Source organism: Ziziphus jujuba, chromosome 10 (genome assembly GCF_031755915.1).
Source record: "Ziziphus jujuba cultivar Dongzao chromosome 10, ASM3175591v1".
NCBI lineage: Eukaryota > Viridiplantae > Streptophyta > Magnoliopsida > Rosales > Rhamnaceae > Ziziphus > Ziziphus jujuba.
The window spans coordinates 23,376,491-23,401,193 of NC_083388.1; the positions used below are offsets into that span (position 1 = coordinate 23,376,491).

The following is a 24,703-nucleotide window of genomic DNA, read 5'->3' on the forward strand; positions in this document are numbered from 1 at the left end:
TGCATGTGAGTTTCTGTTGTTGTTTCATATACATTGTATGCGTGTGATTAGCCAAAATATACATATATACACTCTACGTGTGATGGAATGGGTCATGAAGTAGGATATGTATTCCCATTTTATGACTCATTCCTAGAAAAATTTTGTCCTTCTCATGGAGATGGTGGACTGTCAAACTAATACATCCAAATATATATACCTTCTTTTCTTCCTTTTTCTGCTTTGTGTGTCTTGAATCTTGATGAATATGCATACTTTCTACATCAGAAGCAAACTACAAGATTCGAAGAAATGTTTTTTCCTATTTAGAGAGGGAAAAAAAAAAAAAAACGCAGCTTTTTTCCTATGCAAAATAGAGAAGAATTTAATATTCAACATCTACAAGACCATCTTTTTTTTAATTATTTGGTAAATAATATATACAAGACCACTTGTTTCAAAAAGGGAATAGTAAAAAAAATAAAAAAATAACAAAATAAAGGCTAAGCCAAAAGTCAGTTGCAGAAAGTGTAGAAATGGTACTGCAAGTGAATAGAATAAAATAAAAGGGATAAAAGAGAGAAAATAATTTATATTAAGCAATTAATTAAACCAATTTGGAATAGGATATGGGATTTGTTTAAAAAAAAAAAAAAAAAAAAAAAACAATGCCAACCCTTTTTAATTTTTATGATCCAATAACATTATCAATCACTCAACAACTCTTGAACAGTTAACCCGCCCAAAAGTTTCTTTACTCGAATCATCCCATTTGGTGACTGAACTGAAAGCAACCATACAAAAGTAGTTGAGTAGAGGCTCTCCTTTTCCCAAGACCCCATCTCCAATCTCCTTCTTTTGAGATGGAACAGAAAAGAAGAAAAAATTTGTTACTTAAAAAAATAAAACATACCCTTATAATATATATATATATATATAAAATCAAAGTCACACCAGGTGACCTAGAAGCCCCCTCAAGTGCCACCCAGCTCACTTCCATAAAAATTAAAGAGAAATTTTTTTGAAAACCCTGTCAAAGGCGCAAATTGAGGAGGGCAGCATGATTGACCCTTATGTGTAAGAGGCCCTTTAGCTACTGGTGCTGATGATTGTTTTGATGAAAAATAAAAAAATAAAAAACAAAGAAAAAAGCCCCTTATAATCTTTTATCAGCCATCATTCAAAAAGCCATTGCTTTTTTGCCATTTGCCATCACTTCTTCTCCAAAAGCTAATCACTCTGCAATTCCTTTCCTCATATCCAACCCCCTCATGCTTCATGCTTCATGCTTTCCCTCCCATCACTACCAACCAAGCAACAAAAACTAACCATAGCCCTCCGAATAATCCATATATATCATCCTTCTCCAAAGTCTTCTCTCTCTTTGTGATCTTTTTTAAAAGTTGGAATTAATTCTCCAAATGAATGGTTTTTGAGTTTTTGCTGAACACCAATTAAGCAGCAAATATTGGACAACATGATCCCAGCATGTTTCAGCCACCCCAACACACTCTCAAGCAGCTCTCAAGTGCCTCAAAGCCTCATTACCTCCATTTACCAGACTCAGCTTTGCAATTCACCCATTTATCTCACACTTACATGGTCCAAATCCCTTTTCTCTCACTCCCTAACTATATATGCTGCTGACTCTTTCTCAATCACCATCTCTCTCCACCCATCAACCTTCTCTTTCTTCAGAACCAGACCAGGTTCCAAATCGATCTACTTAACCCACCACCATTACCAGAGGATCAAACTCTACTGGGACTTCACTCGGGCTGAGTTCAACACCAACTCAGCAGAACCCGAGTCATGCTTCTACATTGCCATCACTTGCAACGCCAAATTGGAATTCTTTCTTGGAGATCTTTTTGATGAGTTGGTTAGGCGTTCTGGGTTGGTTCCGACTCGGCAACTCGTTCAGCCTACTCTGCTTTCTAGGAGGGAACATGTGTTTGGACGCAGGAATTACACATCCAGAGCTCAGTTCTTGGGGTCCAAACATGAAATTGGAATAGAATGTAGTGGGGGTACGCTTAAGGTTAAAGTGGACGGAGAGATTAGCCTGATTGTGAAAAGGTTGGCTTGGAAATTCAGAGGGAATGAGAAAATTTTTGTGGGTGGTATTGAAGTTGAATTCTTTTGGGATGTGTTCAATTGGGTTGATAATAACAATGGAGGTGGTAGTAATGGAAATGGAAATGGACATGGACATGGGACTTTTGTATTTCAAGTTGGCGATGGTGGTGTTTGGCCAGAAATGGTTGGTCCAGAGAGGAGGTTGATGAGGAAGAGCTTGTCAACACCTGGAGGAACTTCATCAATGCCGTCGATGACGGCGTCGTTATCGCCGTCGCCATCGTGTTCAAGTGTTCTGCAATGGGCAGAGGAGAGCAGTGATGGAGGGAGGAGTTCATGTTCCTCATCTACGAGATCATATGGTAGCAATGGGGGTTTCTCTTTGTTGCTGTATGCTTGGAGGAGGGATTGAATTTTTTTCAAGTTTGGTTAAAAATGCATTATTACATATAATATATGATTTGTTAATTATGTCACAAAAAAATGTGTTGGATTTTATGACAAATATCTTAATTTTGTTACTGCTGTAATTAATTTATAATTCCGATGTCTTATAAGAGGCAAGGAAACCATTTCTGTGTAACTAATTAAGCCATTTTAATTTTGAAAGTAACTTGATTTTTTAAAGTGAAGGAAAAAAAAAAAAAGGAAAAAGATTGTAATTTGTCAAAAGAAAATTGTGGAGAAAAATAAAATTTTAATATAAAATTTTTGAATAAGATAATGTATATTCTGAGATCTTCGTATAATTTTTCAAGAAAAGTGTCTTTTTTTTTTTTTTTTTTTTTAATTAATGGTTTCGAATTCAAACATAGAGTGTTATATAGTGTGTTATAGCTTTATTTTAGTTATCTGTATCCGGCACTTTTGCCCTGGACGCTTGTTTTGAGGATTAGATGTTTCACCTTTATCAGACATCTCTAATAAAGCATCGATCTCTTTGGAAAAATGAAAATACATAATCAATGATAAAAATAACAAAAGAAATGTAAGTTAAAAATGTCAAATTAATCTAGATATAACGTATCCAAATTTAGATAGGTTTATGGAATGGAAGGTAAGCTGGAGAGCAATTTGACCTTTTTTGGTAAATAAGTGAGAGCAATTTGACCTTGTAAACATATTTCTTCAGCTGTCAATATGATATCGAACACCTTTGGCTAGTTTCAAAAACCATATCAATAAAGTCGAAATCAAAGGAGTGGTTGGGTTTGGCTCTACATAAATGGATAATTTGACTTTTTGAACAAATATACATAAAAATAAAAAATTAAAAATAAATTATTGTTGTCTCCTTAAATTGAACAATAATCCTAAAAATAATTTATCAAACCAAAATAAATAAATAAATTTACTTTTATAAATGTATTGAAATCCAACTGTTTGCCATCATCAAAATTAAGAAGAAATTAAAATGCCTTTATTTTTCCGTCTTTGTTCTTGAAAGGTATCCTCCATTGACGTTTGTAAAGTTTTTCCCATTTAACAAATTGTAGACGGTTTTGTTTGACCTCCGCTGAGAATATTAGATGGAGGACAATTTCAAGAACTATGCCTTGCATAATACTTCATATTACTTTTATGATATTCCAAGAAAAACCCCACAAGGGTTTGAGGTTTTTTATTTTTTTATTTTTCTTCACTCGAACTTTGTTTGAAATTTAAAAAAGCATGCACTAGAAAACAAAAGAAACAGTTAGCCACTTGAGTTTCTTGAATCACCGCTAAAAATTTCTGCAAAAATGGACAAAGTTAGAGAAAAGGTAAGTAGGCTATAGAAGTTACAAATAGATGTTCACACACTATACTTTAAATGATAGTTGAAAGGACATTCAAGACAAATACATAAAAACAAGGGGGAAAATAAATGAAAAGACACCAAATCAAAAGGCCTAGTAGCTAGTACGTTCATGGGGTCCACAGTATCACTTTATACCAAAACTTATAACTAAAAGAATATGTAATTAATCATCCCGACCATGCGCGCATGCACCATTCGCAACTACTCGCCCAACACCACCTTGGATTCTCTCTATAAACTATCACCTCAAGAACATGCATGTAATAGGCTCACCCATTAGCCTTTCACGTAAAAGCTTTGGACTTTCTGGACCAGACCATAAGGAGCTCTCATTACCACATTATACTCCATACAGGATTCTTTTTCTTTTCTTTTTTTATGTCTTTGTTTTGATGCCTATATTTGTGACTTATCATCATTACAGAGGTATGGTTCTTCCCCTACACAATCATAGCAAATAAAATAATGGAATAGCTCTTTTCCTTTTCCTCTGTTTTTGGTAAAGAAACAATTAAATAGATAACAGTGCATAAAGAGGCATCGGTGGGGACAAAGGCTGAAGGAAAAGGGCGATAGGAGTCTCAGCCTCTCAGGAAATGATCTTGGCTGTCGACTATAAACATTTTCAACAAAGATTTACCCCACAAGCTCTCAAATATGGTTTTATTAGCCAACGAAGCATATAAAAGGCATGTCATGGTATTTACAATTTAGTCCCTCAAAATATATCAATACAAACTATATGCATCATTATCATATTAAGACAAACTTTTTTCTTTCTGCTTTTGGAATCTAATAATGTTGGTTTGTGGCCAATAAATCGCAAACAATGATGTAATTATGTAAATGACATCAAAGGTTATAAAAGCATACGTTAGTTTTGCTTTTGCCAATACTTATCAGCAATAGTTCCTGATGGCAATAATATATGGATTCCGAGTCATTTTTAGATGTCTAAGATTTGTCGGTTTCAGTCACCTCTGTACCTTCCAAAACTTGGGGTGAATATCTGGCCAATTGCTTCAAGTGCTGAAACGCTCCAACTCTCGGCATGCCTTACAATCTGTTGAATCAGCAGTGGCAAGCCATTAGTAATGACAGTAACAGCTTGCATTGACACTACCAGTACAAGTATTTACACACTGCAGCAAAAGTAAGGGCTTTTTATTTCTCACTTTAAAGTCACTATCTAATTCATAGATCGTGCTCCCATCAATGCAAATGAGAGGCCTCCATGGCAGCTTCAGATAGGTCCTACAAACCAGGAAAAGTAGCTTATAGATACGACGTACATAACCATAGTGTAGTAGTAAAATTGATATGCTAGTCATAATACTACAAAAGAGAAGCACTGTGTATTTACATGAAATTTCAATAGAGAGGTGAATTGTCTGAAGCAGCAAAAATGGAAAAGCAAACCAAATGCGAAAGTTGCGTGATTTGAAGATGCATTCAGTACCTTTGATGAGCAATGGATTGGAACCGCCCTAATTTTTCCCAAGAAAATAAATATATGCTAGGACACTACCGCCTTCAATGGCAGGGCTTGTCAAGCTCTCTAGCATAAATGGATGTATCCTATATTCCATCTTAATTAATGGAGCAAAGTTAGATAGCAGTGTGGGACATCATGTCAGAAATCAGAAATATAGTATTTCGTTGCTCAAGCAATAAAATTTCTACACGCTAACATCCAACCTTGAAGCTGCCATGACTACTAGTCTACTAGATATGTATTCTGATATGCCAGAAATCTATAGAAATTGATGGTGACAATATATAACAGCCAGATTAGATTATATATATAGTACAAACATGCTAATTCATAAAGCAAAAGAGAAACTAGGTCAAGTTAAGCACCTTAGTTTCCATGTTGCTAGCACAAAATTTGTTTCAGAATTAATATCCTGCAGGCATATCACTATGAAATGTTAAAACCCTGTTGAGTTTAACTATCTGACGAGGCATTGTGATGATAAGAAGATATACAATCAAACTGCTGCACTAAAGTCCCCTGGTCTATAAACTTTATTTTTGGAGGCAGACACCTCTACCAAATTCTTTAAACATAATTTCCAATGCAATTGATTCAAAGATAGAATTAAAGCAGAAGTTCAAAGTAATACTTTGGGCATTCAACATGTGAATCCAATCAAAAGGCAAATGGCTTTGTCAGTTCAAAAGAAATCCTAAATTTAAACATAATGTTTTTTCTTGTAATATTACCAATATGTGGACAAGGTCTTCCACACTGTTTATCTCAGTGTTGTTGTTTTAAATCTTGTAAATAGAGGATGGATCGTGGGAATGAAGCATGAACATAAAAAGCAACTCAAAACTAATCAAATAAAAATTCCCTCGATACTGTTACTTTTCATGAGACATGTAACAACTTGCAAGGTCACTCATTAGCAGCCGCATCAACCTCTTGACTGACTAAAAGTTCAAATATATCTTTCTTTCACTTGTCACTTTACACAAGAAACCTTTGATTATTTAAAAGATAGAAGTTTTCTAAAACGAGCAAGGAGAGCCCAACCAAGACCTATTTTTGGAGGTAATACCTGATGAAGCATACATGGGGAGGAAATTGATGCAAAGGTAGCCTTTATGGTCCTACTAATGATCTAATATCTTAAATTCTTTAACTGAAATCGAATTACAATGTAACACAAAGACTACCTTCTCAATCTTTTCTAATCCAATTGATGGAGATTCAAAGAAAGGAACAAGCAACTTCAAGTTACGAGCATATAAATCCTTACCTGAACAGCCAAATACAGTACAAATTAGCCTGTCAATTACCCTCTACTTTAAACCACAGCAAAAGAGACTCTAATAATAACAGTCACAATAATCCTTTTTACCCCGAAATCTAATGGTTGGATCCTCAAAGATACAATCTTGAGCATAAATTGCAGAAGAAAAGACCCCTACATTCAAATGAGAAGTCTTACTATCACATGATAGAGCAAAAAAATAAAAAATAAAATACCAAGTAACCCTAAAATTAAAAAAATTAAAAATAAAATATAAAAATTAGTACCTGTTACAAAATAAGCATTTTCATAATCAGATTTGAGAACCGTAAGAACATCATCAACACATGAAACTGAAACCTCATTTCTCTGTTTCTCACTCACTCTATCCGACCTGCAAAAACCCCAAACACAAAAAGATAATTTTGTGAAATTTACGAGATAGAATAGCGCGGATATAAATACTTCGTATGCGATGGAAACCGCAATTCGGAAATTCCTAACCGGAAACAATTTCAAATCTTTAAGATTAAAGAAGACAAAAAAAGCTAATGGATTTTCAAACAAAAAGCAACAGGTTGAAAAAGAAATAGAAAACTAGGCTCTATTTGTGCCAGAATTTTCTCGCGAAACAAACGGAAAAAAGGAAGGCGGTGTTGTTAGAATAGACGCAGTAGTACCTGGTGGTGGTGGAAGAAAAAATTCTGAGAAGCTCGGTGGCAACGCTGACGACGAATCTCAAAACCTGAGGGGTGTCTCTCTTTGTATTGTTTTCTGGTGCGCCTGAGTTGCATCGGATGCCACGCAGAGTCTTCGGAGTTTTAACGGCAATTAAATCACCAATCCAAAATTGGTGACCAAAAAATAATAATAATAATAAAAAATCAACATTTTCAAAAAATAAAAACTACATCTATTAATTTAAAAAAAAAAAAAAAAAAAAAAAAAAAAAAAAAGAAGAAGAAGAAGAAAACAATGAAGATTTAATAATTGAATATTGTGTTGGCTTGTTACCGTTAGCTTTGGTGATGAGGTTAGTGGAGCACGTGGTGGAATGCAAAAGACTCCCGCCATTTGGTAGGCGGAGGCGAGGCGGTGATCGGTACCTCAGCTTCAGTAGTGTGTGCGTGTGTGTTTGCTCCTTCTGATCTTTTTGTTGGACATTAATTGGTTGTTTGGGCCTTCTTTTCATCCCAATCATATATCACTCTCACTCCCAATCTTTGGGCCTACTTTTCAGTCCAATCATAATTTCTTTATTTATTTTTATTATTATTTTTAAAAAAAAAATCTTTTCATTAAAAAAAATAAAAAAAGAAAAGAAAAGATGTAAATCTTTTTATCATCTATTCCTTCTTCTTTTTTCTTTTTTTTTTTTCTAATTTAATCTCAATTGCATTATGAAACATCAAATTGAATTGCATCATTTGACTAAATGTTGTAACTATACTTCTTGGGGTCACCTATTTCAAATCTGTTCTCCATGACACAAGCATGGCATGTTTTTTATTTTTGCTTCTTCTTTTTTTTTTGGTAATAGTTTCACTGTTTTCTATGAATATTAAAGGAAACAAATAAATTTTAAAAAATAACATTTAGGTTGGGAATATGATTTTTTTTTTAATCTAATTATGTGTAAATTATTTATTTTAAATGTTTGTTAGTTACATTTAATAACAATTACAGCATTTCCCCAAAAAAAAAAAAATCATTTTGCCATTATATTCTAGAATTAACATTAGCATGAAATCTACAATGATAAATATCAATATCATTGCCAAATCTTAAAATATTTAATTCAAATGGTATATGATAAAAAATAGTATTGTCAAATTATAAATATTATTAAAAGGTGATGTGATTCACTTTTATCAATAAAAAAGCAAAATTATAACAATTTAAGTATAAAATATTTATAGATCTCACTCATCATTATTTTCATCAATAAAAATAGTTAAAAGTTAAAAATCATATTAAAAAATTATGTGTGGATCCCACAAATGTTATTAGAATGGGTCAACTATCAAAATTTTTCAATTGCAAATTTAGTGTCAAATTTTATATCAAGAATGCTATTGACAAAAAATGCCACTTACAATTAAAGAAGCTAAAATGTACTTTATGCCATATTTTAACAATGTAATGCCAAATTGCAACAGCATTAAAGATGCATTTAAAATTTATTTAACATTTCAATTGACAATAAATTTGAAGAAAATAAATAAAAACAAAAAGTAAAAATCAATACTATTTGAAATTGGATTTAATTTTTTTTTTTTTGCCTTAATTGATTGAAATTTTTTATAAATTCTAATTTCTAGTCCTAAGAAATTTTAAATAAGCAGATTATCCATAATTAAATAATAAAAAAACATAAACAAAGATAAAAAATAACATCAAAACACCAAATCAAACGGATAGTTTTATAGTGCAATTATAAAAACGATAACGATAAGTCGTTATCAATATCATATATTATACATAATTTAATAAAATAAAATAAAAGTTGTTTCCAATTTTAAAATCACAATACAACCACGAGGGCATTTTCCCGCATGAATAGGTACTGAAGTCGGATTTATTTATTTATTTATTAAAATAGAATTTGTCAGGTAATTCCCTGGACTTTCCCCACGTTCCAGTCCAAATTCATCGAGAATCAAACCCAGGCACCAGATTCCACACCCTGTTTTCTCAAAAACGTCATTTACTCTTAACTCTCAGAATAAAATATAATTCTTAAATTTAAACTGTAGTTTTTTTTTTTTTTTTTCACATTATGGAAATTTGGTTAATTTGATGTTCAACCAACGAATGGCAACCGTGTAATTTTAGAATAAAACAAAGGTGCTTTTGTTTAGGTTAAAACGTAGGATTAGAATAATTAGAGCCAGCGAGCTAGTGAGCTACCAACCACATCCGAAAGGAAACGCTCAAACTTCCTTTCCTTCCAGTTCCTTCTCTGCAACTGTAACAATCATCAATGGCCGACCTCAAAACCCCCACCACCCCTCCACCACTCAAGATCATCGCCGGCGCCGATTCCTACGGCTGCTCACTCAAAGACGCCTTGATCGCCCACCTCCGCTCCCTCAACATCGAAGTGGAAGACCTCGGCACCTCCTCCTACTACTCCATCGCCGCCGAGGTCGGTCGCCGCGTCTCCTCCGAAGCCACCTCCTCTTCCTCCCCCAAAACCACCGAGACGCGTGGTCTTGTAGCCTGCGGCACCGGCGTCGGAGTCTCCATCTTCGCCAACAAGTATCCCGGAGTTTTCGCCGCCACGTGTCTCACACCGGCAGAGGCACTCAACGCTCGATCCATCAACAATTCCAATGTCCTCGCTGTCTCCGGCATGTCAACCGCCCCCGAATCGGCCATCGAGATCCTCAACACCTGGCTCAACACGCCTTTCAAATCCCCATGCCCTGCCTCGGGATCCCAACCATGGCCGTCAGAGGTCGAATCGTTCCTCGAAAATTCGCTGACGGAGATGCCTAAGATCGGTGCGGGCGGTGATTTTGAAGTCCCTTGCTCGCTGTGCTGCTTGGTGAAGAATCGGGAATTGGAACCGATCGAAATAGTTCCTGGAGGGTCTATGAAGATCATAAGAGAGACACCGACTTCGGCTATAGTGAGGTTCAAAGCTGGGAGCGTGGAGCCAGCGCATCACCACACATTTGGACACGATCTGGTAGTGCTGGAAGGGAAGAAAAGCGTGTGGAATCTGAGCAGGAAGGAGAGGTTCGATCTGAGCGTTGGGGATTATTTGTTTACTCCGGCATGGGAGGTGCACAGGGTGAAGTATCACGAAGAAACGGAGTTCTTTATAAAGTGGGATGGGAAATGGGATATGTTCTTTGATGAAGATCTTCAAACTGCTAAGGAAGCCATTGATAAAGAAGAAGGATCCAAAATCAACAACCAGTAGTAGCAGTAGTAGTAGTCTGAGAAGTGAGATAGTTTTGTTTGTGTTTTTTGGATGTTTTGTTTGATACGTTTTCGATGTTCCCTATGATATGGAAAATGTTTATGGGGTTTGGGTAATATCATATATTTCCATGTAAAGTAGTTCGAAGGGAGTGCTTGTGTTTGGATACAATAAAGCTCACCTATATTTACATTATTTTAATTTTGTTCGGTTTTCGGTATTGCTTGGTAGATTGCCACTAGACTATATATAATTACATATATATTATTAAATTACTTTATTATTATTATTTTATCTTTCAGAAACACTAACTGGTTTGATTGAAAAATTCTTATTTCAACAAATTCACCATGTGTCCAAAATAAAAAAATAAAAAATAATGATAATAAAATAAAGGCAAACCCTTTCATTCTTTTATAGTAAAAAAATAATAAATAACAAATGGGTTATTTGGCATTCAAAAGAAAATAAAATATCAATAGGCCTTCATTTTGCATTAAAATGAGAAATTGCAAGTGGGGTGCACTCATTTGCCAAAAGCTATGTTATTCCTGATTCTGTGATTCCTGCCCTTCAGGTTGATTCCAACGTCACGACCCCGACTCATTGACAAAAAGTCAAAAAATATAAGTAATACATATTAAAATAATTATCAAATAATATATATTAAGATATTATTAATTAATATATATATATATATATATTTTTTGAAGACGGTAGAACAAATTAAGGAATATAATTTTAAAATAAATGATTAAAATAAATAATTAAAAATAATTGAATGTAAATGCATACTTAATTAAGAAGAATACCACAAATTAGTATCTCAGTTGATTACAAAGCACTCAAACTAACACTCAAATATTTGATTACAAGTGAAGAAGAGAAGAAGAAGAAGAGAGGAAACTCTGCCAAAAAAACTCTCTTAAACCAACTCTTGATTCAACTCGTTTGATATGTGGTGGTGAGGCTTTTTTATATAGGCAAAGAAGGGTTTGGTTGAATGAGTGAGGCTCCTGTTGATTGAAATGATTTTGTCAGTGAACAGTATTTTAAACAGTATTTTTCTTTTCGGTGCCTTTTACTGTTCATGAACAGTGATTGAATAGTAATTCTTGTGATCTGCTTTTGTGAGTGGAATTCTGAAAGTAACTCTGCACTGTCAGAGATTCCTGATGTTGATTATGACTCAGCCTTCCATTATGTTGTCGATGTCGAGGGCTTCTTCATCTCCAAACTGATAAGCATCATCTTCGTCTTGATCAAATTCTACATCTTCGTCGGATTCTTGATTATTGTCAGTAGTGATAATTCTATGTGCAATAATTCTATGTTTTTTGAACATTTTGTGATAAATAGCAGCAAGGTTTGGATACATTGTCTTGTAGTGGAAGGAGGTAAAGACATCATTCCATACAAATCTAAAACCATTATGAATATATAATTTTTGTATATTGATTTTCTTTGGCGAGAAAATATTTTTGATTGATTCCTTGGAGATTAACATTGTCACCAAAAACAGCAGCTCTCCAATGGTGTAACTGTTTTGTAATAGGATTAGAGCATCTGCGGACTTCTTCATCTTGTCTGAGGTGATGAGTAGCGTACTTTGATTTTTCAAAAGTGATTAGGTGTCTTGCTGGTTCCCATCCGTGAATCCATTCTGGGGGTGTGGATGTGATGTGAACAGCAATGTATCCTTGCTTAAGGGGACTATAATGGTGAGGTAGGAAGAGACAGGTGATAGCCATTTTTAATAATTCAGTACAGTTTTGGGCTTGATCTGTGTGGGTGAATATGATTGTACCAATTAATCCCCAATCGAATAGGGTGGCCCATGTGATTGTTTTACTTTGAAATATGAAATTGTGAAAGGTTGAGGCATATAGTCCAACTCGGTGGATGGCATAACTGACTTCATGTTTGCAGCCTACGTGATTAAGTGAAATTATAGCAGGGTTACATGTAGTACATTTTTTATTGGAGGGGTGTAAGGCAGCTTTAGTGTATACATACACCTCTCGGGGACAAGTATGGGGTGACTCTAAAAAGGAGAGTAGCATTCTTTGGAGAAAGCTAAACTCTTCATAGAATTGTTTTTTTTTATTTTCCAGATATGGGAAATGATTTCACTGGGTAAGCCAGCTTGGTGTAACCATTGATTTGGATAGAAAAAGATACGAGCAGGATTCCATGGTAAGGTGTGAGATTTGATAGGGAGTATGGAAGAATAAGGGGTATGACTGGTGGATCCTTGGGTTTGATTGAAAGGTTGCTTTTGTTTTTTGGTCCAATAATCTAAGTCTTTTTGGAGGTGATTAATGTGGATTTGGTGAATGGCATTGTTATGAAGTAGGGTTTGAATTTGGTGTTCGAGATATCTTTTGTCATGTTGGAGTTGATTGACTTGGGCTTCTAAGGGGTGGTCTAAATATGGATTGTTAAGAAGGTCAAGTGGGCTCTGGTGTGGGACAACATGAGTATATTGATTATGTGGGTCAACAACAATAGTGATTGGAGGGGAATGGGATTGTTGCATTCTATGGGTAGAGTGTGAACTGAAGGCTTGATTAGAGGTGGTTTTTTGGACAAAGCGGAGTGTTTTGGAAAACTATGGATCCATTCTGACCCATGGATGAATAAAGGCTTGGGAATCTAATTCTCTATAGGTGATTTCAAGGGCTTCTCTGAGGCTATAATAACCTCGATACTAGGTATTAATTTGACCAGCGATTTCATGGGCTATTTGGGACCAGATTTTGTAAAGGCCAGAGTTTGGACCGTTGAATAGAATATAATGGGAGAAATATTGACTATCGGGCTTTTGGCGGATTGATTGTAAATAAAAGCAAAGGTTATCTAAGGCATGAATAAAATCTGATTTTTGATTTGTGGATTCAAATTGTGCGGTATTCCACACGGAATTGATTAAGGTTCTTTGGGGAATATCTAATTCAAATTGGGTTGGGAAATTCTTTTCCACAATTTCTCTACTCCAAATCGGAACAGAATTGTTGTTGATTATCATGTAGCCAAGTGGGCGAGACATGCTGTAATGAAAATGATTAGAGAAAAAATATTTTGAAAATATGAAAAATTTTATATATAGTAGAAAATAAAATTTTAATTGTTTGAAAATATGAGTGAAAGATTGGAAATGGGAAAATAAGGTAGAATAGGAAAAACAAGGAAAGGAAGGGGAAAGAAGATCATTAGTTTGGATTCGATTAAGTGTTTTGGAAATGGATTGATCTTGTAGGTTCTGAACATTATTTGATTGGAGTAAGAAATCAAATTTGACCTTTTCACTTTAGGGGTGGCTGATTATTCCATCATTTTCTGTGGTAAATGGGTATAGTAAAGAGAGAAAGGGAATACCTAAAATAACTTGATCTATCATGTTTCGAATAAGGACAAATGATGTTTTGAAACAAATTTTATTATGACAAATATATGCTTGATTAATTTCATATTGTAAATCCATTTTACTTCCATTAGGGGAGTTTAATCTTTCTTTAGTTTTTGTATAATATTTACTAGGTATGAGACCTTTTTGGACACAGTTTAAATTTGCACCTGAAACTAAAAGTGCGATTGTTGTTAATTGAAAATCTTTAATGATTATTGTGATTTTTATGTGCCATTTTCTAAGTTTGATTTTTTGAATGGAAGCTAAACAATTGTCATGGAAAGATCCTTCTTCCTGTTCTTCAAGTTGATTAGGGATACGTTTTTTAGGGTTTTCTTGAATAAACTGTAATTGGTGTTTGATTTAATAATTTTCTAATTTTAATTCTTTAATTTCGGACTTAATTATTTTAATCTCTGATTGTAGATCTTGAATAGTTATGTGTTTATTTTTTCAGTTATTAAAGATTTGTAAGGCTTCTGTTAAACAGATTTTTTGAGTACTTTTATTAAGTTGATTTGTTTCTTTGTGATTATCAGTTATGATCTTTTTGTATTTTCTCATATATTTTATCCTTTCATCAGGATTTTCTAATTTGCTAAGTAATTCTAAGATTATATATTCATCTTCAGTAGAATTAGTTAAGAAACAAATCAACAGGTATCTAGACAACAGGCATCTAAACATCCTAGAGTAATATTAGGGTTATCTGTGTCGCTAGTGGATTCAGAGTGAATACTTGATTCGTCAGAACTTGATTTAGTGTAAATATTATTTTCACTATGTTCACTATTTGCGTTGTGAATTCCTAAGACATTGATTAAGTTTTGTTTTTGATTTTCTGGAATTTCTAATTGTTTGATTGTTTGCTTAACTTTGCATTCGTTAGCAAAATGACCAAATTTATTGCATTTAAAACATTTGATTTTAGTTTTATCTTTTGAATCTTTTTTATATTTATTTTATTTGTAGAACTTGTCAGGATTGAGTTTATTAAATTTATTGGTTTTATAATAAGTTTTATGAGTTGAATATTTATTGTTTCGGAAAGTTTTCTTATGTGATTTTTCTTTGATTTTGTTTCTCTTAGAGGGTCCTATTGTAGATATACCATATTGTTGACAAAAGTTTCCTAATTCGTATTTAGTTTTTCTTTTATCATTATTTAGTTGATTGGCTGTTTTCATATCAGTGCACATTTTTAATCCTTCTTTTTTGATTATTGAAACTATATCTCCATAAGTTAATGAATTGTAGTCTATGTGACCACTATCATTACTTAAGACATTTCTGATTTTTCTAGCAAATAATTGGGGTAAATCATTAATAAATTTTTCTTTCCAAAAGGGTTGATTACTATCGTCTCTCATCATAATTCCGGTGGTAAATGTTTGTACATACCATTCGAAATCGCTAAGGGTTGGACAATGTAAATTGGTTAATTGACTATGAATTCGCTCTGTGACGGCTGTAGGAGTTCCTATAAAATGTCTGATTATTGTGGCTAACAAGGTATTGACACCATCTGGGACACCTTGACCTATTCATTCATTAAATATTGGGAATCCTTCTTCATCTAATTTATTAGCGTAAATGATCTCTGATTTAGATTGATCTGTTAAATGTTTTTCCCACCAATAATGTAAAGTACCGGTAAAACCTGTGACTAATAATTCAACAATTTTAGGTTGGGAAAGGTTTTGATTAGTGAAATAACTATTAGCAACCATGGACATGTGATGTAATTTATTTAGTATTTCTTGTTCTTTTAAGCCATCTATATCCCATTCGTATAATTTATCAAAACTGACAGAGAATTGATTTTTAGGATTTTATTCCTGAAATTCTGGAGGTAAGGGTTTATTATTCCATTGTTTAAAGGTATTAAATCGTGGTTTTTGATTTTTAAGTCGGTTAAGATGATTATCTAATGAAGATGGATTTGATTCTGTATCAGATGAATTTTTATTTTTAATAGTAGTAAGATTGGAATAGGAGGCTTCATTTTTGGAAGTTGAAGTTTTTATTTGTAATTCGTTTAAGAGTTTACTGAGTTGATTTGTTTTATTTGGAAGGGTTGGAATTTTTGTAATATTTGAAAATTTTAGAAGTGGTTGTGGTTTAATTTCTTCTTTGGACAATTTTGGTTTCTATTTTATCTAGTTGTTTCCCTACTGTAATAATGATTTGATTTGTGTAATTATTTTGTTCAATTACTTTTCTAATTTCATTAATTAAATCTTTGCTTTCATGGGTGAAAGTTTTAAATGGTGAGGCTATGACTTGATTATTTAAATGGGGAATGATTATCTTTTCAACTGGAGGGTGATTTGAAGAACGGTTGATTGATCTGATTTAATCCATTTTTCTTTTGTTAAAGTTTTTAAATCTTTTAATGGATAATAATATTTTTTGAGAAAATCGAAAAATTGTATATCAAATTTAAGTTGTAACATTGACTGTTTCCAACTTTGCCAAATATGTTCTTTCTGTTCTCTAGTGTGTGATTGTCTATATTTTATTAATCTATCATGATTTTTATCTGACATCATTTCTTGATCTAATTGTTTCCAATGGGGTTTGAAGGGTGTACTCATTGTGTTTAATTAGTGATCTATGAAATCTGAGGCTGTGGGTGATTGAAGTGATTGTATTTCTTCATCAGTGTAACGAGGTTGACTAACCTATCCAGTGTTGTGAATTGATTTTAATTTGAGATTTTTAATTTCATTTTCTAATCTTAATTTGTGTATATATATATATATATATATCAACTTTAAATATAAAAAATAAATTAATTAGTTATTTAAATTTTATTAAATAAATTTAATTAATATTTTAATAAAACTAGCAAATTTTTTTTTTTTATAAGGCAAGACTAGCATTATTGGAAATTTAAATTGTAAAAAAATGGAAGAACCCCACTCAAGTTCAATGATATCAATTTATGGAGTGTATTCAGACTTTTTTTTTTGGGTAATATATTCAGACTAATTTCTGCAAAAGTCATATGGTTCTTTAGCTTTAAAGAGATGGCGGAGTTTATACTTAGAAAAGTTCTGTTCATATCTCTAATTTGTGGCCCAATGTACAAATACAGAACCAATTTTACTAGTTGTCACTTTGGAGATGCATTTAATCAATCAAAATAATCGCTATACTATACTTTTTCCAATTTTCATTATATATATATATATATATATAATTAGTACCAATTATGCAACCCATTATTATAACTTAATTAGGAACAAACAAATGAAAAGTAATTTACCATAAAAACTCCTGCTTGCAATAATGCTTTTAGTTTTATTTTGCTGATAATTAAAAATGGCCAATATGGTTTAAAAAAAAAAAAAACATCAATTCCAATAATGCAGGCCAATTGGTTGTTCTTATAACTACACTGGGTGGTGAAAAATCTACAACAAGCATAGCGAATGAAAGAAAGGTATCTCAGGCTAATTTGTGAATATTATATATATAATAATAATTATAATAATAATCAAGCTGCAAAGGAAGCCATTGATCGATAAAGAAGAAGAATCTGAAAACGACCAGCATTAAATAGTTTGGTTTTGGGAAGATGGGAAGCTACAGTTTGTCTTTTTGCTATTTTCGATGTTTTTATCGTGTGGAAGGTGTTTTGGACTGGAATGTTTATGGGTCGGGTATATTTTATATGTCCATCCAAGTTCGTGTATTTTATGCTTGCGCATGGTAAAGTTGCCTTTACGTGTTTACATGATTTTTCATTTTTTTATTTTTTTCACTTTTTTGGGTTTTCAGTATTGCTTCATGGCTACATATTTTGGTTAAATTAATATATACGTATATTATTAATAAATAACTTAAAAACATCACTCAGTCTCTTAGGTTTTCAAATTCATCATTGCAAATCTCCATTATTCATCTCTTACAATCATTGTAGACTTATATATAAATATATATATATATATATTATTTGGATGATATGATTATAGGGAATATTTATTCTTCATAGAATAGGAATAATCATTCAAATGAATAAAATATAAAGAAAAGGAATTACTAATCCTTTTCATTTGTTTGATTATGTTAATTCATTTAATGATGAGCATAAAAAATTAATTTATTTTTTAATATTTATTTATATTTATGCTTATGTTCTTTATATTTTATTTAATTTTTTTTTGTTTAATTAAATATATAAGTTATTATATTTAAATTTAAGTTGTATTATATATTTTTATTTTTTGTGATTTTCAAAATATTTTTTATTTACATGTTTTAAATATATAATACACCAAATTAAAGATTTTTAAGAATTATCAATTTTTATATTTACTATATTTGTATTTAAAAAAAGATTTACCATATTTGGGTCAAAGAATAACTTAAAAAAAAAAATTGATAAGGAATTGATATTCCTTAAAATTGAGAAATAGTTAATCAATAAAAATATGCATTCCTTGACATGGAAACTAATCACATATAAATTTATTTAATCTTATGGAATAGTTATTCACCAAATATTCTCTTAATGTATTAGGTATATGTTTACCATATAAATTACATTTGGAATGAGTATACTATAATCTAACATTTAAAAATATATATATATATATATATATATATTTTAGCACTTAAAGTTATTTTTGACTTTTTATCAATGTCATTATTGGAATATCAAAAAAATCATTAACATTGTAGTATGCCCAACAAGTTTTATAATACTCTTTTTTATTATATAAATTCCAACTATTGGACCGATATAGGCCAATACACTCTTTCTATCAGGTTTTTATATTATTATTTATATTATTTAAGATCTTAAATTATATATATATATATATTATGAATAAATGAATAAGATAAATAAACTTTCTTTCTTATTTATGTCTTTTTGTATATTATATATTCTATCTATTTAAATTATATATATATATATTATGTATGAAATTGCTAGTTCTATAATTATGATGTTAGTTATGAAATTGCTAGTTCTATAATTATGATGTTAGTAATTCATTCAATATATGCTTTTAGGATAAAATACAGTCGGAATTAGTGTACTATACCTAACAGTTAATTTTTATTTTTTTAGTGTTTAAGGTAATTTTTGACTCTTTATCAATGGTATTATTCGAACATCAAAAATCAATTAAATTGTAGTTTGCTTAGCAAGCTTTATACTGTCAATAAAACTGCTATTATAACTTTTCTCTTTTGTGCTTAACAAGTTTTGTGAGTGGCTTATCATTGCAGCAGCAAATGCAAAATTATATTTTCAATAAACTAAAAATTTGTTAGATTTTAGTATGAAAGACTTATCACTAGACAAACAACAAACTAAAAATTTATTAAATTGCATTTTATAAATTAAAATGATATAGTATTAAAGGTCGAAATAAAACTATATTTTCAATGTTTTTCACTTAAAAGATTATGATTTAACACAAGTTTTACAAATATATATATATATATATATATATAAATTAAAATCAAATTAATACATCTATCAACGTATATAAAAAGTGTCATGTAGGTAAAACTATTTAATTGGCTTACTTATCCATAGCTAAATTATATTTAGATATGTTAAACAATAAAATATTAACACATCGCACTTTGTGTAATATTGTTTGATTTATTTAGTACCTTTAATGTTATTTTTATTTTATTTTTTGACAAATTAATATAATTTAAATATAAATAAATGATCCTTTAAAGAGATAAATATAATTTAATATAAACTAATAAAAAGATACTAGGGTGTCCTTCCGGGACAACCAAATTCACTTGTGATAACTGGCTAATCCTAAGTTTAAGGTATAGTGATTAAACTTGCCTCCCCTAATTTATCAATAATAATAACAATAATAATACTAGAGGTATCATTTAGTCTATCGAAATATTTATCATGTGTATACTATCATTATTTGATTAGTTTATATTCATCATGAAATCATCATCTTATTAATTTACATTTAGTTACACTTATTAAGTAAAATTGACTAAGTTTTTTTTCTTCCTCTTCCCCTTTTCTTAGAGTAAACCTTCTATAACAATAACATAAAAAAAAAAAAAAAAACTAAAAAGGAAGTTTTTTATTATAATATTTTTATAATATTAATTCTTTATTATAATAATTATAATATTTTTTATATTTTTTATATTATAAACATTAATATTATAATATTCAAAAATAATTACAAAATTATTTTTTAATTCACAAAAAAAAATCTTACTATCTAATCAAGATATTGATTATTGATAAACATATAGTTGATAGACAAACTACTCACACCTACAAGGTTATAGATTTGATATACCAATGGTAAGAAAATATTTAGGTTATATTAATAAATTAACTAATAAAATAATAATATATTTGCACTTGGTAGAATTTACACCGATGGGTAAGAAAATAATGATATATTTACACTTGGAAGGTTGTAGATTCGATACACCAATGGTAAGAAAAAATATGTAGGTTATATTAATATATTAACAAATAAAATAATAATATATTTACATTTGGTAGAATTTAAACCATTAAAATCCTTTATATGTTCCTGACATAAAATGCTTAATTTAAGCACCATTAAATTCTTTTCTTTTTTGACCTATAGAACATCTAATCTCAATTTCAGTTAGAGTTAATTTAAGTTAGAGTTGTTTGCCTCGTATGTTGTAAAAAAAAAATAAATAAAAATAGAAAGTAATTTTTTAAATTTTTTTTGAAAAAATCGAATCATATCCTCGTGATGTTTGCTGGTCTTCAAGCTCAACCGATCGATACAGTCTCCTCGTGGACTCAATACCCAATCGATAATATATATATATATATATATATATCATCTAGGTGTACTTTCTTTGGCTTTCTTTCCATTTTCGTTTCCTTTAACTAGTTGAACCTTAGTTTGATACTTCACAATTAAATAGCACCATACTTACTTTCCTAAGTTGGATTTTACATCTCCTCCTCCCCTCCTCCTCCCCTCCTACACCTTCTGTATTATCTCCTCCTCCTACTCCTTCTCCTACTCTTTACTTTTCTGAGTTGGATTTTACATCTCCCCCTCGCCTCATTGTCCTACACCTTCTGTATCTCCTCCTCCTCCTCCTCCTACTCCTTCTGCTACTCCTTACTTTCCTGAGTTGGATTTAACATCTCCCCCTCCCCATCCTTGTCCTACGTCTTACTTGCTAGACTTGGCTTTTGCATCCCCCAATTGTTTCACCATACATGGCTTATGGCCACCAAAAGAGAATGGAAAAGCTAAAGTAACTTTCGACCAGAAATCGGTAGGTTTTTTTTATTAAGGTTTTATTTTTTTTTTAATTACTACAATTAATAATATTTTTACCAAATGCATTCTTCTATATCTTGCAGATGAAGGAAACCATGCAGATGGAGGATGGACAAATTTTAGATTTAAACATTATTTGGCCATCTTTGAACCCCCAACAGACAAAGCACGAGTACCATAAACATGGAAAAATTTTCATGTTAGCTTGTCTTCTTGTGTGCCACCCATCCTTGGTTGATGAAAACACTCTTGTCTTGGATTCCATAAGATTTTGTTATGCTGCTGTCGATGGAGGAAAACTCATAGACTGTCCTAGCAATATTCCATCTACTTGTGGAAAGTAATTTTCTAAAATTTTTTGAAAAAATCAAATCATATCATCGTGAACCATGATGATGTTTGCTTGTCTTCAAGCTCAGCCGATTGATCCGGTCCACTCGTGGAGTCGATACCCAATCAATAATATATATATATATATATATATCCTTTGTCTATACTATAAAGGAGAAGAAAGCAGCGGTTTTTGGTCCTTTTTTACTATTCATTTTGGTTCAAAAATGGCAGTCTCCCATGCGTTTTTGCCCCGCTTATTTTCATGTGTCAAGGGATGATTGCTCACTCTCAACATAATCTAAACAATTGGTTTCTTATAGACAGGAAGTGGTAGGAAATCACTGAAAGCTTTCCCTTCCTCGACTCCGTGAAAAGGTTGATAAGACACGGTAGCTGTTGACACTATTGGTTGCTGTTGCCATGAGCTGGTCATTGCTGTTGGTAGTTGTTGGAAACTGTTGCTGCTGTTGTGTGTAAAAATAGTCAACAGGAAGAGTCACAGGTGCAAAGAGGCACGAGAATAAATAAAGAGATGTGTAAGCTTTTTTAATAAAAAAACAACATTGTTCAAAGGTCTTCTTCAAACTGTTATTCTCATCAAAGGCATCCCTCATCTCCCCTTTTGCAGACATATAAATGACATTTCCGCAACTATGACTTTGAATTCGTTGAGGACTTGGCCAATATATATAAATGGGTTTGGCATCTAATTTCTCCGACGAAGAGATTTGAAGCCTTCACAAATTAGGTCTTCATTTTCCAACCAAAGCTTCTGTCGGTCCGAAAAATTTCTGGCTTATTTCCTTTGTTTGACGGTGACTGTTATTTCTTCTTTAATTTCTCATCCATTTTTCCTTTTTTAACTATTATTGATTTAGCTTTTGGCTGTTTTATGATTATGATCAATCAAGGCTTTCTTTTTATTGCTGTAAAACTTTATTTTATCTGAAAAAATTATCAATTGAACTGTAAATGGTTAAAAATTACTAGAGAAAGTAATTTGTGCTGCCAAAAATCTATAACCTGAAAAATAAAGTAAAAAAGTGATGGGTTCTGTAGAGTATGTGTTTGTGAAATTGTCTTAGTGAACAAGGAAATGGATTTTAGTGTTTGTTGTGAATTGTTTTATTTGTCAACCAACAATTTAACAAACTACATGAACCATAATTGTAAACCAACCTAACAACCGCCTCTTCCAATTTTCCGAGAGTCAAAGGACATTTGATTGTAATTATTACTCTTTTTCTTTCGACAAATCAAGCTCTACTCGGGAGTTGATTCAAATAGATACATATAAAGAAATTAGTAAAATAATCACTTTTTTTTTTTTTTTACATAATTGGAAAAGATGATTAGTTTAAGACTTGAAGTAGCCAAAAAACTAGCTGCCTGATAATTTAGTGAATTGGCCAACAAGTTAACCCAGTGCACCAGATGCATCTAATATGAACACCTTTTCTCCTTTCTTAAGATTAAACTCCTTGGAGAATCCAACATGAGCAGACAAGCTGGGCATACCTATATATATACCAGTAATCCATAATATATATTATATATTAATAGCTAATTGATTTGGAAAACTAAATAATTAATAATTAATGAATGGAAATGGAAGAAATTGAGCATGTACCAAGAATTTCAAGAATTCCAACAAAGTAAGAAAGAGGCACATTAGTATGGTGGATCTTGATGAGGTTTTCAAGTCTCTCGATAAGGCTATATTCTTCCCACCTTGTTGTTCCCCGAAATAAGTCACCATCTTTGGAGTCTGGATGTCTAGCATCCAACACTCTAGACACTTAGAACCCACTTAACAACTGCATATGCATATATGTGCAATGATTAAGTAGTTTTCAATATTAATTAATATTATCAAAATTAAACTATTCTGTCTCCAAATATATATGTGTTTATATATATGTAAAATAAATAACCGTAACATTATTGTTTCAATTTAATAATTGGTAATATATAACTTGAACATGTAAGAAAGAAAATAAAAATAAAAATAGAGAAACATACAATGGCAGGGGTATAATCTGGTCGACCATCTGTTGGCTTTGCATAATAAGTCGCTGAAAGGGATTGTAGGACAAGTAGAGGTTCTTCATAAGAACGTCAACGTAAGCATGTGGAAGCTTAAGCTTAAAGTAGTTTCAGAGGTCACATGCATATAATCTTAGGAAACCCGCCCTCCATATAGTTTTTGAGAATCACCTGTTTATTTCTAACCTCTACCTTCCCATCTTTCATTGTACTCTCTCTCTCAAAAGATTCACTGAATTGCATATGTATGCAACTTAGACAGCCTTTCTTATACTTATAATGCACAAATGTATTTCTGTAATTGCTGACTTCATTTTCTCTAAAAAATTAATTGAGTCAAGATATATATACTTGATTATGCAGAAATGTGTAATTGCTTACATTTCTTAATTAGTCCTCTCCTCACTTATCAAATCACCATTTTATACTTTTCAATCTTTTCTAGAATTTTTGCCTTTGTATTTTCTCTACTTTTTTTTGTTTTTTTTGGTATTAATTAGTCGATTAAACTGGTTTTGGCCACCCCTAACAAAGATTTAAAAATAATAATAATAAAGAAAAACTTGAACTGTGAGTCCATGAAAATTGACTTGTTAATTTTGTAATTTATTTATTATGTGGTCTAGATGTTGTTGTATTGCTTTTACTTAAATTTTTGTTGGATATTAAAACTTTATTTTTGTTGGATATTAGAACATTATGAATTTTTTTTTTTTTTTTTTTTAAGTGGCAAGTGTGGTTGTTTTTCTTTATCCCTTTTTTTGTTTGTAATTACGTTCTTTTTCTCATGTTTCTCTATAAATAGTTTCTTTTAGGTTTTTATTACTTCTACAACATAAATTTGGCATGGCTTTTGTTAGTTGGGAAGTTTGGTAAGCTTATATATATGTTTGTTACTTGTTAGATATGTTTTTTCAAGTTTTAAAATTTTTTTACAAGGTTTTAATTTTGTTGAGTTGTTCTGTTAGTACATTGTTATTGGTTGATAGAGATGATCAGAATGTAAATAGCATGGTTCATATTAATCTTATTGACAACTCTTCACTATTTTTTTTAGTTTAAAGTAATTAATAT

General features: G+C 31.5%; 4 protein-coding genes across 9 annotated transcripts in view; 2 read left to right on the forward strand and 2 right to left on the reverse strand.

The window, feature by feature from the left end:
• Positions 1-1,220, reverse strand: part of LOC107412265 (cysteine synthase) — a 113,574-nt gene extending 112,354 nt beyond the window's left edge. Inside the window, exon 1 of the mRNA XM_060811954.1 lies at positions 1,216-1,220. The gene's annotated coding sequence lies outside the window, so the exon portion shown is untranslated. The remainder of the gene's footprint in view (positions 1-1,215) is intronic.
• On the forward strand, positions 1,216-3,258 carry LOC107412261 (uncharacterized). The gene has a single exon (XM_016019995.4). It carries the CDS (start codon positions 1,457-1,459, stop codon positions 2,468-2,470), a length of 1,014 nt encoding a protein of 337 aa, XP_015875481.2. The 5' UTR covers positions 1,216-1,456; the 3' UTR covers positions 2,471-3,258.
• Positions 3,259-3,396: 138 nt separating this feature from the next.
• On the reverse strand, positions 3,397-7,793 carry LOC107412256 (uncharacterized). 6 transcript variants are annotated; one of them, XR_003054946.3, is made up of 9 exons: positions 7,633-7,793; positions 7,299-7,429; positions 6,906-7,012; positions 6,727-6,792; positions 6,542-6,624; positions 5,720-5,766; positions 5,035-5,113; positions 4,733-4,922; positions 3,397-3,792 (listed from the first exon to the last, which is right to left on the reverse strand). XR_003054946.3 is itself a non-coding variant. In XM_025071236.3 (9 exons), the coding sequence occupies exons 1-9, from the start codon at positions 7,690-7,692 to the stop codon at positions 3,783-3,785; spliced, it is 660 nt and encodes a 219-aa protein (XP_024927004.2). In that variant the 5' UTR covers positions 7,693-7,793; the 3' UTR covers positions 3,397-3,782. The 6 variants fall into 6 exon arrangements, 2 of the variants coding, with proteins under 2 accessions (XP_024927004.2, XP_024927003.2); XM_025071236.3 differs by having other exon boundaries at positions 4,846-4,922; XR_007239307.2 differs by lacking the exon at positions 3,397-3,792 and adding an exon at positions 3,836-4,299.
• A 1,714-nt stretch (positions 7,794-9,507) lies between these two features.
• LOC107412250 (DNA damage-repair/toleration protein DRT102) lies at positions 9,508-10,744 on the forward strand. The gene has a single exon (XM_016019976.4). The coding sequence runs from the start codon at positions 9,602-9,604 to the stop codon at positions 10,547-10,549; it is 948 nt and encodes a 315-aa protein (XP_015875462.2). The 5' UTR covers positions 9,508-9,601; the 3' UTR covers positions 10,550-10,744.
• Positions 10,745-24,703: the final 13,959 nt, after the last annotated feature.